General features: G+C 41.3%; 1 protein-coding gene across 3 annotated transcripts in view; it reads right to left on the minus strand.

Moving 5' to 3' along the window:
- Positions 1-7,701: 7,701 nt before the first annotated feature.
- The window catches only part of ahr1a (aryl hydrocarbon receptor 1a), a 31,106-nt gene continuing 21,413 nt past the window's right edge, over positions 7,702-17,394 (minus strand). For 2 of the 3 annotated variants that reach the window (XM_061241482.1, XM_061241474.1), the window contains exons 6-11: positions 15,620-15,756; positions 13,221-13,420; positions 12,868-12,977; positions 12,059-12,200; positions 9,673-11,750; positions 7,702-9,580 (exon numbers count right to left, since the gene is read on the minus strand). In XM_061241482.1, coding sequence (XP_061097466.1) covers positions 9,579-9,580; positions 9,673-11,750; positions 12,059-12,200; positions 12,868-12,977; positions 13,221-13,420; positions 15,620-15,756 — 2,669 coding nt within the window. In that variant the 3' untranslated portion in view covers positions 7,702-9,578. Of the gene's footprint in view, positions 9,581-9,672; positions 11,751-11,896; positions 12,201-12,867; positions 12,978-13,220; positions 13,421-15,619; positions 15,757-17,394 lie in introns of those variants that run through there. The other variant, XR_009708736.1, reaches the window with a different exon arrangement.

Here is a 17,394-nt window from a genome sequence, read left to right on the forward strand (position 1 = left end):
GCGGTGCTGTAGCTTAGCGGTGCTGTAGCTTAGCGGTGCTGTAACATAGCATTGCTGTAGTTCAACATGCTGTAGCCTAGTGGTGCTGTAGCTTAGCGGTGCTGTAGCCTAGCGGTGCTGTAGTTAACCGTGCTATAGCTTAGCGGTGCTGTAGCCTAGTGGTGCCATAGCCTAGCGGTGCCGTAGCTTAGCGGTGCTGTAGCTTGCGGTGCTGTAGCCTAGCGGTGCTGTAGTTGACGGTGCTGCAGCTTAGCGGTGCTCTAACTTAGCGGTGCTCTAACTTAGCGGTGCTGTAGTTAACCGTGCTGTAGCTCAGCACGCCGTTCCTCCACCATGCGCAGCAGCTGGGTGGGACCGGCCGGGTGACACATCTTTCATCCTCCCATCTAAACTGTCCAGCTGTTGGCCATTCATCAGCCTGACTGCATGAGAGAGCCGCGACGCCCCCACTTCCCCAGTGAATACAACACGGCCACACTCGCCACTCCTTAACTCCTTTACATTAACGTTTTTAACAACCAAGATGAAAACATTTTAATAATTACATTATGGCAAAAACAGGAAATAATTCATTCAGACTATGAGGTCATGTAAAACTATTCAGATTATGAGCTCATGTAAATAATCATGTGTCAGTCAAAACCTGAACTGTTATTAATGGTTGTTTAATATGTACAGCTGGGAAGTGCTGAATGAGTGGTGAGAGGAGATTGCCATGCTTAATCTTAACTGGAAGCTGGAACATCATCCCACTGAGGTGGAAGCTGGGAGTTTATTTCACATGCAGGCTTGGTGAGACCTGAACAGCGATGGCTTCAGCTGCCCAGCGTCTGACCTGCCATGATAACGCTGTAAAAGTCCAGTGGATGGAAAGTTGGTTGGGAGCGCAGGTGCCTTAAGCGAGCGTGTGTGAGAAATCGGAGAGGTCAGAGGTGCAGGGGGTAAATGCCAGGGCAGGCTGGTTGCTAATCGGACGCGCGGGGAGGGGGCATGTCGGATGACACCTGTTTTCACCATCTCAATTTGTTTTCTCTTTTCTCCCTGCATTTTACACCCCTTAATTCAATTTGTGGGGACCGTCCCTCCTGGGCCTGCCCCAGCTGCCCCCGGTGAATGCACATTCCAGCTGGTGTTATTGGGGGTTTAGGGGGCTTAGGGCAGATCCAGGAGGATTACCCCCGGCTGGGGAAAGGAACACCACCGCTGCCACCTTATCCCCTTCCCCCCCCTCGAAACTCAAGACTGCCAGTGAAACCTAGCGGGCATATCCCAAATACTTTCTCATCGTGCCCCCACCTCGCAATCATATCCTCAGGTCGCACTGCTTACTGGAACAGTTGCTTGTTCACTGGGGGCTAATAATTGCTCGGATTGCTGTTATTTCACCCCAGACGGCTTTGTGTAGGATCCACTAGATGGCTGAGATGATATTTAAAGTACTTTTGAAAGGAGCTGGCTAATTCTACAGACTTAGCATTTAATAACCGTTAGCCTCTGTAACAGCCTCTTAATGTGGGTCGGCTGACTGCCAGTCGCTTTATCATTGTTCTTATGGTGTCAGGGATAGAGATGATAATGATGCAATTGAGTTGCCAGTTCTAAATTTTACTTTAAATGTAAAATTTGAAATACATATTTTTAATTTTGTACACATTATAGCTTTCAGAGAAAAAAATATCCACACTGTGGCCTGGGTCTTGGTTTCTTTCCTTCTTTCTTTTACTAGTTTTCTCCAAGTCACTAGCAGAATAAAAACTGTCCATTACCAAACGATACTGTAGAATATTGAGTAAATTTGTTATTTAGCCTCTGAAGATTTGCGGTAAAGTACTTTGATTGCTGTAGTGCTGTAGTGATTGTAGGACTACAGCACCCCTACTGTACAAAGTAGGAAAGTCTGGGAACTTTAAAAAATAATTAATATGAGGAAGCCTGTCTTATCCACACATTGGAGGGTACATGCAATGACTTAACTGAAGGACAATGCCAGGCACTGTTTGTCACAGTGGATTAGGCCTGCATACGAGGATATGTGTAGAAATGTTTATGATAAATTATAGTGACAAATGAGGGAGACTTGCATGCATTATGTGAATTATGCTTTATATGGTGTAAATAATTGCAATGTTTGATTGTATACTGATTTGCCACTTTGAGCCATTAGCCACTTAAGTTAAACATTAAGTTACATTAAAGCATTTTTGTTGAACTGATTTATCATATATGCAGCTTGATAATTTTGTTTGAAATACTGAATAAATTATTGAATTTAATTTGTAGTTTTGAAAGGTTACACATCTTACAAAACATACTTTTGATACTCATAATTCTGATTTGATCTTTTTAAGTACATTAATAATTTAATAGCTACAGTTACAGTTAAAAAGAGAGAAAAAATAGTTTTCCAATATGTATTCCCTGTGATATGCCCTGTGGGGAACGCACCCGGCCACTCAGAATGTCTGCTTGTGGCATCCATTTCCTGGCTAAGAATCAGTCCTTTGTGTGCTGCTCAGAATGTCATTCTTGTGTGGCAGCTCTTGGCACTGCTATACACTGTTATACAGAGTACCAGTCCTGTGTGGGGACTGTGGTATTTCTGCTATCCAGACAAATCATTTCCCTGCTCCATCAGCTGCTGTACGTACTGGTTAACATTCCATACCCTGCGAGTTACGCATTGCTAAGGTCAGTATCATCAGATCAGACCGAAAAAGTGAAGTATCTGCAGAATACGTGCTCTCAGCCCTCTTAATCCGTTTTATCTAATCCACAGTATGAGATTAGAATGCTCAAAATAAGTCATATGAGGTCTGTTGTCACTGTAGTTCTCATGATTGTGTACTAAAAAAGTACTTTTATCTTTATAGGCTATTACATGAATTTTCCTCACTACTAAAAAGATATTCAGAGATTGAGTGACCTGAATTGCTATTTACTGTACCTGCATAGTCTGACGGGCCGGATTGACTTTGCTTTGCTTTCACTGATGAATAGCAGAAACATGTACAGTAATGTACAGTAATGACCGCTAATGACAATCATTGGTCTCTCAAAGTAAAATGATCAGACTACTTTTAACTCTGATACAAGACATATTCTACTTATTGAATTCTGTCAGAGTTCATTTAGCTATGCCCCAAACACGGGATTCACAATTCTGTAAGAATAACTACATTCACATGTAAATTTCCTTATCAACATTTTTCATGAAATATATGAACTAAGAAATTAAGCAACAGCCCAACTACGGTGCTGCTGTGTCTTGCTTCCCAGCTGAACTTCTAATCGTACCCAACACTCCATATAACCATCTGTTGTGCCCCTTCAATCTCTAATTGACGGTTGATGGTCCAGTCATCTCCTGTTCACTACGGCCATATTATATTGAGCAGTCCAGCCATTAGTCTTCCTAAAATCATTTGCCAACACAAAACCGTTAAATTGTCCTTTCTTTTTCTCAATGAAGGCTAGAAAATGACAGCTGCCCCAGGACCAGGACTGGGGGTCACTGTTCCAGATTTTCAGATGTTCTCAATAAACCTGGGAGAAGTACAATTCCGCCACCTTGTGGCCTTTAGGGAGAAATTCTATTGATTCAGTGTTGAATTTGAGCCCTATCGGTGCAGGTTTACAGCCAAAACAGAACCCCTCAACTGTTAAATAACAGAAAACACTTCATACATAAAATAACTTCAGATTCTACTTCGGAATAGGAAGTTATTCTAATCAGTTGGGGATTCTAACAAAAATATTTGTACACCCCTTGACAGCACATTTGAATGCACAACCACAATGTCAAAAAAAAAAATGCATGAGAGACAGGGTCCCTATTGTTTCTGCTGCATGGTTATACCAGGTGACTATTTACCTCCAGTTAGAGTCAGGCTGCTCTGACAGAAGCAGTGACAGTTGTTTGCCTCTGACAATAAGCAGTGAATTCAGTGGCACCAGAGTTGTGCAGCAGTGCCTGAATTTTTAATAGCCATTGCAATGAAAGGACGTACTGTACATTGCGCACAGAATTATAACAAGGAGTCGTAACAATTCCAGCTAGGTGAAAATCAATTAAATATAAATATGCCATTGTGTTTCTTTTTAAGCATATACAAAGAAAAACTGACATTTTTTTAACACAGAAACTGAAGAGCTCAGATGAAAGAAGAGGAGGTGAATAAAGTGCCAGCTACTTGCAAATATCCTGCCTGTAAAAGAATAGCATGCAAAAGCCTGGATATCTGAAAAACTGCTGGAAATAGAAGCATATTATTTGATTCTAGATGCCATGTTTCACCAAGTGATAAGAACCAAAGTATCTTTTCACCACATTTATGATTTATTACTTGATAATCAGTCAATTAAATCAGTCTAAGTGCCTAACACAGCAGAATGACAGAAGTGGAGCACATTACAGTTGCATGAACATTCCATTCATAAGCGCACCCACGCGTACACGCGTGCCCCACACAGTATACCCACTCACATTGTGTCTTATGTTTTTGACATAGTCAGTGAGCACTTTGTTAGGTAGACCTATACGCCAGCTTTTTAATGCAAATATTTGATCAGCCAATCTTGTGTCAGCAACTCAATGCATGAAAGCCTGCAGACATGATCAAGAGATTCAGCTGTTTTTCAGTCCAAATGTGAAATGTGACTTTGACCGTGGAATGATTGTTGGTGCCAGACAGGGCGATCAGAAACTGCTCATCTCCTGGGATTTTCACGCACAACAGTCTTTAGTGTTTGCAGAATGCTGCGAAAAAGAAACATCCAGTGAGCAGCAGTTCTGCAGACAAAAGCGCGTTGTTAATGAGAGCGGTCAGAGGAGAAGGGCCAGACTGGTCAAAGCTGACAGGAAGGTGACAGTAATGCAAATAACCACACATTACAACAGTGGTATGCAGAAGAGCATCTTTGAACACATAAGGCATCTTAAGTGGATAGGCTACAGCAGCAGAAGACCAATAATAAATACTGGTAATAAATAAATAATAGTCTAGTGAGTGTATATTGCTGTGTAATCCACAAGATGGTTCCTTTGCTAGGAGCCGGATCAGTTGTGCTATGGCTTGTATAGTTGTTTTGGATCTGGAACTAGGCCTCACTGAATCATTTCAGTAAAATGGAGGTCCCTTCCTCTGAGTCCATCTCTATTGGCAAATGGCTTACTGTTAAAAACCAAATCACATAAATAAGGAAATCCTATTTCAGAAGTGAGAGTTCAAAAGGACTGGCATTTACAGCATTCTGTCTACGACTATAATGGCCTAGATTATCCCAGCTGCAGCACTACATCACCCTACAGTCAGTCATGCCTGTCTCAGTTATGTCAGTCTGGATCTGCCAAAGAAAAAAATGTATTCATAGAAACAGTGCCCCCATTCTTTCGCCCATAATCCCAGTGCAATACTCCTACCCTGTTCATGGGCTCTGAATGCATAATTAATAGCCTCCCATACACTGCATTAATGCTGTATTATGAACTCTATACATGCAATATTATGTAGCCCTACTGTATGGTAATCTGTAATGATGGATGAGATGGATGATCATGGGCTGTGTGATTTTTGAATTCAGGTAGGTCCAGCTGGGCAGTCAGCACTGAACTTTATTTTGGATTGGCCATTTTCTTGAGATTTAGACATGTAGATATTTTAATGCATAGTCTGTTTCTACAGCATGATAACCTGGCTGTATTATTATACCTTCTACCATGGTCAAACATAAAAAACTGTCCGCACACCAACAGTTACTGTTGTACATACCTTTCTTTTCTAACATCTTCAGATGTTAACGATGTTGGTGCCCATTATTATACAAGCATGTTTTGTATAATATTACGGTTATGTCCCAAATCTCACCCATGTCACAAGAACATGGCAAGCACCATATGCACACAACAACAAAATTCCCTAGGGCACAAAATGCAAAGTTCAAAAGAAACTTCTACAAAAAGCTATTTATTATAAAAACATTATTAAAAAAAAACTCCAAACAAACCAAAACACAAATTTGAAGATGTTGGAAAGGACACAGTCCAGAGAAGGGCCACAGAAGACTAAAACTAATCGTGAAAGCAAAATGGTGAATCTTCCACAGATATATTCCCTACTCTGACCTAAAATCTAATCAAACAGTGGACAAGAAACTAAAGTAAACAACTTGCCAAACACCATTCAAAAATTTAAAAAAATGCCACAAAATGCATAAACAGTCGAGTCTCTCAAAGTTCTGTTCTTCTGCAGCAGAGATATAAGGCTGCAGGCAGGTGGAGCCAATGAAACCATTAGGAGGTCATTAGGGTAGAGCTCCAAATTACAGGGAGAGCAAGACAAATTGTCATTGTATTGCATAGGCTGGGTTTTGCATGGAAAAATATTCCACTGGTCTTCCATTGTACAGTACAGTTAATTTACTCTCCTTTTGTATTCAGCTTGCTTGTGTCAACCAGAATAATATACTCTCTGTAGGAGCTGTTGCATAACTCAAAACAAATGACACCAAAGGCAGCAAGATAGCTGTGAAATTTCCCAGTTTTCATCATACTGGCAAGAAAAGTCCTTCCAATGCAATCTTTGGAATGATCTCTGAATGAACAGGCAGCACAATGATAGTGCTGACAAACGCTTCAGAACAATGCCAAAAATAACACCGCAGGAATTCCCTTATTCCCAGTGAGACCAGCCTGTGCTTGTTTGTCAAGCCAATTGAAGAAAAGGGTATTATGCATTTAGTATTGTGCTTGAAATAGTGAATTGTATTATACACTTTCAGGCACACTTTTGTTTATAATGAGTAGTCTTTACAAGTTTTTACAGAAAAAACGTAATTGGAGCATATGTTTTTGTTACACAACCGTAGTAGTGTTTAGGCTGCGCTCCACTTTCCCCTCACTCCTCAACCCTTCCCTTCCCCCATCTTCTTCAATCATCACTGCAGATGACTTTGATAGGGAGGTTGACATCGGCAACTCCCACACCTCACTTCAGCCTCGCCCTCTCCCCACAGATTACTCCAAACCTCACTCTCACTCTCTCCTATCTCACAAATGACCTCACTCTATCCCATGTCGAACTTCCTGCGCCCGGGATCCCATCCTCACATCCCTCCTCTAGTTCATTTCTCCTGACATTTTCCCATCTGTCTCCGCCATGCTGAACTCCTCCCTGTCCACTGGATGAGTCCCCGCAGTCCCAAAGCCAGTCTGTCGCATCACTGCCCTGCTCAGGAGACACGCTCAGTCATATCTCTTTCCACCCTCAGTCTGGCTTCAGGGCTGGCCTCTCAACTCGGCCTTCCTTGCATTCAGCGAGGAGCTGAAGTAAAAATGTCAATAAAAAAAAGGTAGGAGTAACTCTAGTCTTTCCGGTAAGTTATGTTCTTCCTTATGTTTGGACTGTGTTATAAGCAAAAATAATAAAAAATGAAAGACAAAATGCCGTAGAAAAGATCAATCTACAATACACGTCGCATTTGAAATGCTAAGGACAAAATTAATCAGAAGGTGGAAATGAAACATCACGCTACGTACAGTACACCCAATGATGTTCAGTGGTATTGGGCCAGCTACCATGATAAAGATGAAAAGATCATTTAAAGATCACTGCAAGCTTAGCTATGATAAGTCCTGTTCAAAGTTGAACCGACTTCACATTTCATAATCAACACACACTTGACTCAAAAAGCCTAACACAGTAGTCAGATTTCTCAAATATTTACTTATTAAAAATTAGGCACTTCCAAGCACTTATTGAAGCAGCATTGAATTATTTATGAAACCAACTAGATCTATAAGGGAAGCTCATATAGTTAATTACATAGTTTATACACAACAAACAAACATGAAAATCAAACTTACATCATTTTTTTTTTTTTTAATTCACAATTTTTTTTGTGGCAGAAATAAAATATTAAATAACTATTCATTTGAGAAGTGTTTTATATCTCTCGGTATGTTCAAATTGGACCTTTTAAAAACCCACAAGTCCTGTGCCAACCCACCCTGTTCGTTAACAAAACTGGCTCAGTTCAACACAAAAAAGTGTAAAAGCGCTACATGTGTCTGATTGTCTACAGTCTCAATAAAAGTGCAACATATTGTTTTGTATTTAAAATTTTGTACAAGTGCATAGATTCATAAAGTGGGATGTGTCAGTGAAAATGAATGAAAGGAAGCCCATTTCAATCCAAACATGATCATGTAACCGTTATCAACTGTCCTGACAGAAAAAACTTAAATTTTATAAGGCACAAGAGCTGCTCTCTAAGAATATGAAACTCAAGGAGAGTATTTGATTGGACATATTAAGCATTTATAAATTCGGGGTATATACAGTACTTGGAATTTGGATGGGACCAAATATTTGAAATATGAGAATTATTCACAAAATATTAATCAGTCTGACTGCGTTGCAAAATACAAAATACGATTCATGTTATTGCTTTTCCTGTTCGAAAGTGTGAATATTTTCACATTATTTAAAATGTGTTTGGTGGCAGAGTTTGATATATTACTATTATGATAGTATTTTTATGTTGACTCTAAATGGAAAATTGATCAAAGTGCACATCACTACATGGAATTTCCATCAATAAACTTTATGCTGACTCTTCCAAATAGGAAGTAATTTCCTATTATGTTTAACCAAAGAACCAAACATTTCAAGCTCTAGTTAAACATACTTTACTAAAATCAAAAGGGATATGCATATTAAATTGCCCCCATATAACTTTTAAACTTTCATCCTTTCCTTAATTACTTCAAATTGCCACCTTGAATACTTTCTTAAAAAAAAAAATTAAAAAAAAAAGGTTTACAAATGGTTAAACAAAACATGTTTGAAAATGTACACCTGGGGAAGACAGACCTATACAGTTAAGCAAAGAAATTTTTTTTCACAGACACGCATATCTTTAAATACTGCTGAAGAAGGCTCCAAAAAAATATATAAAATGATTCAGAAGTGAAGGTCCCTTGTATATCTCCTTCTATTAATGCATCAAAACCCATTGATACAAGCATGCGAATAACCAAATTAAGTCCAAATAGCATTCACATATCTGCATTTGAACTTTAAGCTTCAGATGAACTATGATCTAATTTATCCAATATGAATACAGATCATTGCTTACATTTAACAGCCAAAACTGTCAACAAGTCCAAATTGCAAGTTGTGGTCAATGATATGAGCAACTTTGGTTCACAATCCCATTTCATGTCACCTTACCACTGAAAGAAAATGATAATTATTGTACTTTATAATATAAAATATTCATCATATTAATGCACTTGTGTAAGTACTTTGGCTAAAAGCATTTGCAAAATGACTAAAATGTAAATTAAGTGCAGGCGAAAAAATGATCTTGGGATATGCAATATTTTGACTGATCCCCAGCCCTGAGCCCCTCTCTATGCCAGGTTTCCCACTGGAGCAGTCTTGTCTGTGTCTGTGCACATGGTGGAGCTGCATTCTGCCCTCCAGAGATGAGGCTGTGTGGCCATGCGGGCTTCTCAGGCTGAGGAAGGTCCTCTGCTGGATTCAGGCTGGATCTGACTCATGCTCCCACTGTTGCCATTCTGAAAGTGAAAAAGTAAAAAAATAAGAAACTGTCATGGACGTGTCAAAGTGAATCGGGCAAGCGGAGCAGTCTAAGGGCCGATGTGCTTACATGGCTGGTGGAAAGGCTGGTGTCCCAGACTGCCTGGTGTGAGCGTTTTAGGGTTCACCTGCTGCCCGTGTCGTAGGCCAGAGGTCTCAGGCAGGCACTGGTGCATGGGCTGTGCTGAGGAATGGAACAGGGGGGTGTCACTGCCGTGCTGCAGGACGCTGGCAAAATGCTGCTCCCCTGTGGCTCCAGGCTGCAAACTCTCCAGTAGATCCACCAGTTCCTGGGGTGTAAGGCTGTCAGCCTCTCCAGCTGCAAGCCCTTCAGTGGAGAAGCCCTGATTGCAGGAAGTGGACATGCTGTTCAGCTGCTTCTGGTAGGGTAGGTCCAGGGTGGAGCCCGCCTGAACAAAGTGTCCATACTGTGGGAGGCTCCAATCTGTGCACAACTGGGGAGCCAATGGGTGGCCGTTTGTGGTTGGCACTGCAACAGGCTGCTTCAGAGATGGGCATTTCCCATTGACCTGCATGTGCTTCATCTTGTGACACAACTGCTGTTGTTGTTCTGGAAGTGACTGTGGCAGATGTCCCTGTTGCTGTGGGTACTGCTTTAGTGTGAATTCCTGCTGATTGTGTGAAGGTTGTGGCTGTGCCTGGTTCTGTGGTGGTGGCTGCTGTAGTTGTTGCGGTGGGAGCAAAGAACTCAGCTCTGAGAAAGAATGCTGCTGCAGAATTTCTTGCTTTAGATGCGTCTGTGTACATCCATGTTGCTGTGGAATATGATCTGGATGCATATGTGAATGAAAATGTTGCTGTGAGGCAGTTTGCTGTGGGAATGTCTGTGTAAGTGAATGGTGCTGTGTAATCTGCTGCTGTACAAGTGAATGTTGTTGTGGAAAAGGTTGCCATTGAGGTGCCTGTGTATGCAAATGTTGCTCTGGAATTGGTTGGTGGGGATACCCCTGTGTATGTAAATGCTGTTGTGAAATTAGTTGCTGTGGAGTTAGTTGCTGTGTCTGTGGATGTTGCTGTTGAATTAGTTGCTGTGTACGTGGATGTAGCTGTTGAATTGGTTGCTGTGTATGTGGATGTTGCTGTTGATTTAGTTGCTGTGTATGTAGATGTTGCTGTTGAATTAGTTGCTGCGTCTGTGTATGTGGATGTTGTTGTGGAGTTAGCTGCCCTGTCTGTAGGTGCTGCTGTGAAATTAGTTGCACTGTCAGTGGATGCTGAGCTAAAATTTGTTGCTGTGTTTGTGGATGCTGTTGCGAAATGATTTGCTGTGTCTGTGTATGCTGTTGTGAAATGATTTGCTGTGTCTGTGGATTTTGTAGTGAAATCAGTTTCGGTGTCTGATTATGCGGATGTTGTTGTAGGGTTAGTTGCTGATTCTGTGGATGTTGTTGTGGAACTGGTTGGTGATGATATGCCTGTGTATGTACGTACTGCTGTGGGAAGGTCTGTGGATGTGTCTGTGTATGTAGGTGTTGCTGCAGGAGGGGCTGTTGCTGCTGTGGCTGCAGCAGTGGTTGCCCGTGGTGTAGATGTGGAGGTTGTTTGTGCTGTGGAGCAGAGCTGGACTCGTGCCCTGTGAGCTGCCTGTCAGCAGTGCTTGAGAAGATGCAGTCAGATGTCTTTAGTGCTTTCTGTACATACGACAGGATCTCATCTGCTACATCCGTCATGCCACCCTGTTCATCCAAGCTTATCTGCAAAAACTCCTCGTCCTGTTGAATGAGCTCCACGTCTTCTCCGCTCAGTCCCAGACTTTTCATGAAGCTCAACAGGTCACTGTTTTTGTCCTCTGAGCTGTTCATAGGTTCCCGTTTGAAGATTCCATTTTCAGACAAAGACAAAATGTCTTCCTCCCAGTCACGTGAGAAAATCTGGTCCTCTCCAGAATCTGCCACAGTACTATGCTGGAAGGAGATGGGGTTCTGGGCAGGGACACAAACGTAGGCCGACTGTTTCAGCATTGCCCCCAGCATGGAGTTGGGCTCGAACGACTTGGTGCCTGTGCTCTCGCTGGAGTCTCCCTCCAGGAACATTCCATTTGTGTCGTACAGGACGGCCTCGCCTGACGTGAAACCGAACGGCAACTTGAGGTTCCGTTTCCTGATGTCCTCCTCTCCTTCTTCATCCCTGAAAGAGAAATGCCATTAGACCTAACCTGGACAGAACTGTGCCAGAGATCAGAATGACTAGAAAGTAACTTGTGTGTCTCATCAAAATGAGCATTTAGCAGTTTCCACAAACTTTGGTGCTAAGAAGCACAACATGAAACTTACAACCGACATTGTGGAGCATTGCGTTTGTGGCACATGGACTTGAGGATGGCATTTATCGATAGAAGGCTCTCTCAGGCTATGAGGAAAGATAAGCGATACTCCTTCACTGTTCCAGTGGCAGCTGCATCAGTTTTGTAATCTAAAGGCTTTAAGTGAGCATACGTGATGACTCTTTGTGAGGCGATGATACACTCAGGCTTGCCGTTCTTGTAGATGAGCCTGGCGTTGGCCTGCACCCACACCCATATGCACGGCTTGGTGAGAAGCCTGAACACAGTCAGCCCGGTCTCACCAGTCTTCATCACTGAGGGGGGATACAGGCCAGTTAGAAATACAGGTGATACGACCCTGGCCCTGTAAACAGTCAATCCTGATCATGGATACACACAATGTCACCCAGACCCCGATGTCTGATTCAGACATTTAATTTACACTCCCATAAATGAAGGTACGGAGTACTTAAAATGTACAAATGCTTCTCACGGGGGCAGTACCCAATAGGTGCATACTGTACCCTTAACCAGTAATTTCCGCTTTGAAAAAATACTCATTTGTAACCAAAGAGAACATTACTGTACTTTCAGGGTACATTTGGGAATTCGATCCTTGAGTGTATGTAATCACTCTTTTCTGCTCTGAGGGAGTTTGGGCTAAAGGGGGTGAGGAAAATATCCAGTCAAGATCAACTGATATGTCATTTTAAAGCAGTAAACAACCATGCAACCATGCATTATTACAGGCAGAGTAATTCTCTCTGCATACAGTTAGGGGTTATAGGATATGCAAATGTGGCTGTCAAGTTTCTGTGGCCTGCATTTAACTGTTAATTGCGGTTATGCATACAGAGTCAGACACAATGAACGTGGCAGTGATGTTAAACAAACCGCAATGCTAGGGGACTGATGTCCTTCATACAGTATATAGACAAATATACAGTAGAACAGAACTGCATGAGGGAGCATCAGACGTACTGCGTATGTGGTTCTCTGCACAGTGCAGCATGTCGGCTGCATGGATGAACTGATAGCCTGTCCCATGGTAGCAGAGCTCTGCCTCTGTGTATCCCAGCACCGTCTTCCCTCTGTGGACACAAGGCACAGGTTGAGAAAAACAGCGTCTGAAGGGAACTAATACACATACAAAATGAGACTTCCAGTACACATGTCTGACACAAAGAAGGTTTATGGGGAGCCATGTCTATGCATTTTCTATACAAAGCTCAACCTTCTCCATATAAATCTGTATTTATATGCTACTTACTGAGCAAACATCTACTCTGTATCTTTTGTGAGTGTGTGTGTGTGTGTGCCTGTGTGTTACTCACCTGGCATCGCAGGCTGTAGGTGTGAAGTCCAGCTTGTGCTTGGTTCTGAACATGAAGCTCTTGGTTCGGATCTCCAGTATGGAGGGAGGCTGCAGAGGGCTGACTATGGCAAAGAGTGCCAGCACAGGGGGAACTGGCAGCCCATCCTGGGTCCTCTGGTTCTGCTGCAGGAACTTCAGACGGCCCTGAAAGCTCATGGCCTGCAGAAACCAAAGCGCATGAAAGCCATCACCAGAATTAAAACATCAAAAGGGGAAAATGATGAAGATCCTGAAGAAAACAACATAAGTCAAGAGGAAAGCTATGTTCGCTGTCTCCATTCAGGCAATATGAATACAGAAGCTAAAGAAGGAGAGCTTCTGTAGAGAAACTAGCCCTCTATGACCTATTTCACTGTCAACAGATTTTCTAGACAATGTGATCGATTTAAAGGACAAATTGAGTATGTCCTTCATCTCACTTGTGTGTATAGTTTATATAAAACAATAAAACTTTCTTCACCAAAAAATGAAAAAGGGATAAATGGGAATTGTTCTCAAGTTTAAAATATGAAGTACTGAGTTTAAAATATTAAGTACTGGGTTTAAAATAGTAAGTACTGAGTTTAAAATATTGCTGGTTTAGTCATTCACCTCAGATACCCTTTCTGGGTAAGTTGAAACCTGTCAAATGCATAAAAGGTAACTGTAAAGTTGAAACTCACCCTAGGTATAATAAATTGCTGACAGAACAAAAGTATGCTTATTTCAGTTCAATTTGTATTTTGAGAAAGCTGCCAGTGTACTGTGCTTATAATACCAACTTTCTGCAATTAAATCATTCAAAATATACAGATTTAAAACGTATGTTAAGTTAAATAATAAGTGTTAATTCCAGGAATTTCTAAATTATTTATATATTTACATTTGAAACATTTCCGGTTTCACATCACATTAAAATATTAGATGAATGACTTCAATAAATGGAATGTGCATTTTGATCATATTAATATCCGATCGCTCCCAAGCTCAAATAGTGGTTTCAATGAACACATTTTTATATGATTCATTACAAAGACATCTGAAGTGACTCAAACTTCAAACAGTACATGAAAGCATGAATCTTGTTTTAATTTAAGCCACGTTACAGTTTTGGTTTAGGTTTGTCTTTGTATGAACAATGAAAATGAAAATGAAAATATTTAAAATATGCGAAAATGGTTTATGCAAATATGTGATCTCTTTACAATGGAATGAATGATTCTATGCAACTACCAAAATATGTGATAAACACTTATGCAATGCATTTGATTCTACAGCATAATATTGATGATTTAGCCTTCATGTGCAGATTGAACAGACAAATAAAATGTTGTTCCAGTAAAAGGAACAAGTAACACCAGTGATAAAAGGATGGAATCATTTTTGAGTGGATATATACAAATAATTTTAATACATTAAGGTGGTATTTGTCGGTTAAAAGGGTAAAATTGTAACCTAAGTTTTGTGTGACAAATGAAATGCATTTCAAGATAAATTACAATTCCAAATACCACTTTTCCTGGACAATGACCACTTAGTTAATCATTCAGTATAGGCTACATTCCCTCACCAATTCTGGCACTTACAATGTGTAACCCGTCAATGAACATTCAAGTCCTATCCATTATAATGGCTTACTGATTTTTGCTATGCGTTTGGTTTTAAATGACCTACTCTACATGTCAATGCATTGTAGTGGTCTCTTGACTTTACAGAACTTTACATTCTACATGTAGCTAAATATCGGGAGACAACGCACTGAGATGACAATGGCAGTAAAACTGCAGCTGCAATGCCGGACCAATTGCAGCTGCTCTCACGCAAAACCACCACCCTGTTCTGAGCCAGGAAAAACCCTGTGATAAACACTTTATCTGGGTTTGCATGCAAAGCTATTGGTGTGAACACTTCCTGTTCAGAAGAAGCAGTCCATGACCCTTCCCTGAACCCAAAAGAGAGACAGAGAGAGGCCTGTGGTCAAACCTAAAAATCCCTCAGCTCTGCAGCACAACTACTTGACCCCTAACTTTACATCGCGAGTACAGAAACACACTTCCTGCCAAGGCCAAAAGGCAAGGCAAAATACTCACACAAAATGGCACACAGCCATTCCATCTATCTAGCAATTCCAACAAAGAAAATGCATGAATCCATGCCCAAATAATCTTACATGGAAAGGGGGATCTCTTCTCACCACATACCTACTGTATATAAAATGTGACCACACACAGACTACGAATGAATGTACATTATTTACGTAGCAATAAGCCAGAGAAAGGCAGTCTAGTCAAATGTCAATCATCAATCAGTGAATGGCAAGGGTCACTTTTCCAGAGATAAGTGACATGTACCTCTGCTAACTGACACAAAACTACTTACAAGAAATCCAGAGGAGTTGTCTAGAAGACATCGTACTCTGCAGACAAAGTTCCGCTCCAGAAATGTGGAGTTTTCCAGAGGGAGCAGGTCTGGGTGGTGGTATGTCAACGGCAGTTTCATTTCAGTGTTTGTTCCGTCTGAAACAGAGTGTTGATCAGTTTACACAAACATAACATATCTGAGCGTTTAACACCATGCAAACCCATTAAAACACCCCAGGGGACACACTTAGTAAAATTATGGATATGGCCAAGATTCGTTTTACAGACTGATGCTTATTTTATCCCACCCAGCAAATGTAAGTAAACCGGCTAGTATTATTATTATTAATATTTCAATATCAAATGATTCACAGCATACCCCCCTGTTTGAGTGGGAATAAGATGCTTTGATTTCAACTGATCGCTTTAGCTCTGTTTGTCTAGCAAGAAACCGTTACTGTCACTGATAGTGAATAGCAATTCAACCTAATTAAATCAGGGATGCACAACTCCGGGCCTAGAGGGCCGGTCTGCAAGCTGGTTTCTGGTTTTTGTTCCAACCAATTATCTTAATTTGATTTTTCTAACAGCTCTATAAATGATGTTGGTTCACTCCTGTACCTGAGCACAGTACAATCTTTAGGATATGCTAGCAGTCTGCACCTGTAGCTGGTGCATATGCAAATGTCTGATCAAGACATAATTTAGCTAATTATATAATTGAGAGCAGAAGTTGGCAGAAAATCCTGAAGTGGATCAGCCCTTGCTGTGCACCTCAAATTAAATGCAAGCCATCTCAACAAACTGAACCAACTGAACGACTGACCTGCCTTCCACAGCCCCTCTCCTACACTCAGGGACTTTTCAACATGGCCAGAACATGCTTGCACACAACAGGGGAGCCGTCTCTGGGCAGGTCCTCTGGAATGCACTCCCTGAACACGCAATTCCACTGTGGCCTTTAAGAGCAAAATTCTCAGACCAGTTGACCTTTTTAATCATAGCCAATCCTTCTTTTTTTTTTTTTTTTACTGTTTTTGCTTTGTCCTGTTTTATAGTCATGCTAGTGCTTAAGTTTATGAAGACATACCACATACCACACCCATTACCACATCATTTTAATATGACATTTTTGCATTTTGCTCACAATGGCAGTATGCAGTAGGACCACTCTCCTTTCACAGCTGCCTAGCCTGGCATTCAAGCCCACAACTCTCTGACCATGAGAAGAAGTGCCTGATAATTTAATAAGTTTGCCAAAGTGTAACTTAAAAAACTTTAAACATACCCTGCTCTCTGCTCTCTGTTTACACAAAGCCTTTCCTTAAGCCTGATCTGATGAAAGGGAGTCTGTGTTGCAGTACAGGCCTGGGCAGACACTGGGTGCCTCACTTTGTTCAGCCCCGGTGATACTCTGGGGCTGGATCGCTGCTTGGCCAGACTTGTCTAAAGAGCGAAACTTCACTTTTTTTAAACCGTTTTATGTGAAACTACTTTGGGAATGATGTGTACCACAATAAATACACAGAAAAGCTGTTGAATTGCTTTGATACATGTTCAGAACAGGTTATGCAGACTTTGGTGGGAGGGAAAATGAGCATGTAAGGAAATGAATGATGATGGCAGCAGCCAGCCCCCTCTTTTTCACACAGTAATCCAGCAGCAGAGCACCACAGACGCTGAGCACAGCACAACTAGTTCAGGTAGATCACAATAGAAAAGGGGCACTATGCCAATTCAACCCTACAAACTATGCCAATTCAACCCTACAAACTATGCCAATTCAACCCTACG

Source organism: Conger conger, chromosome 1 (assembly GCF_963514075.1).
Source record: "Conger conger chromosome 1, fConCon1.1, whole genome shotgun sequence".
Lineage (NCBI taxonomy): Eukaryota > Metazoa > Chordata > Actinopteri > Anguilliformes > Congridae > Conger > Conger conger.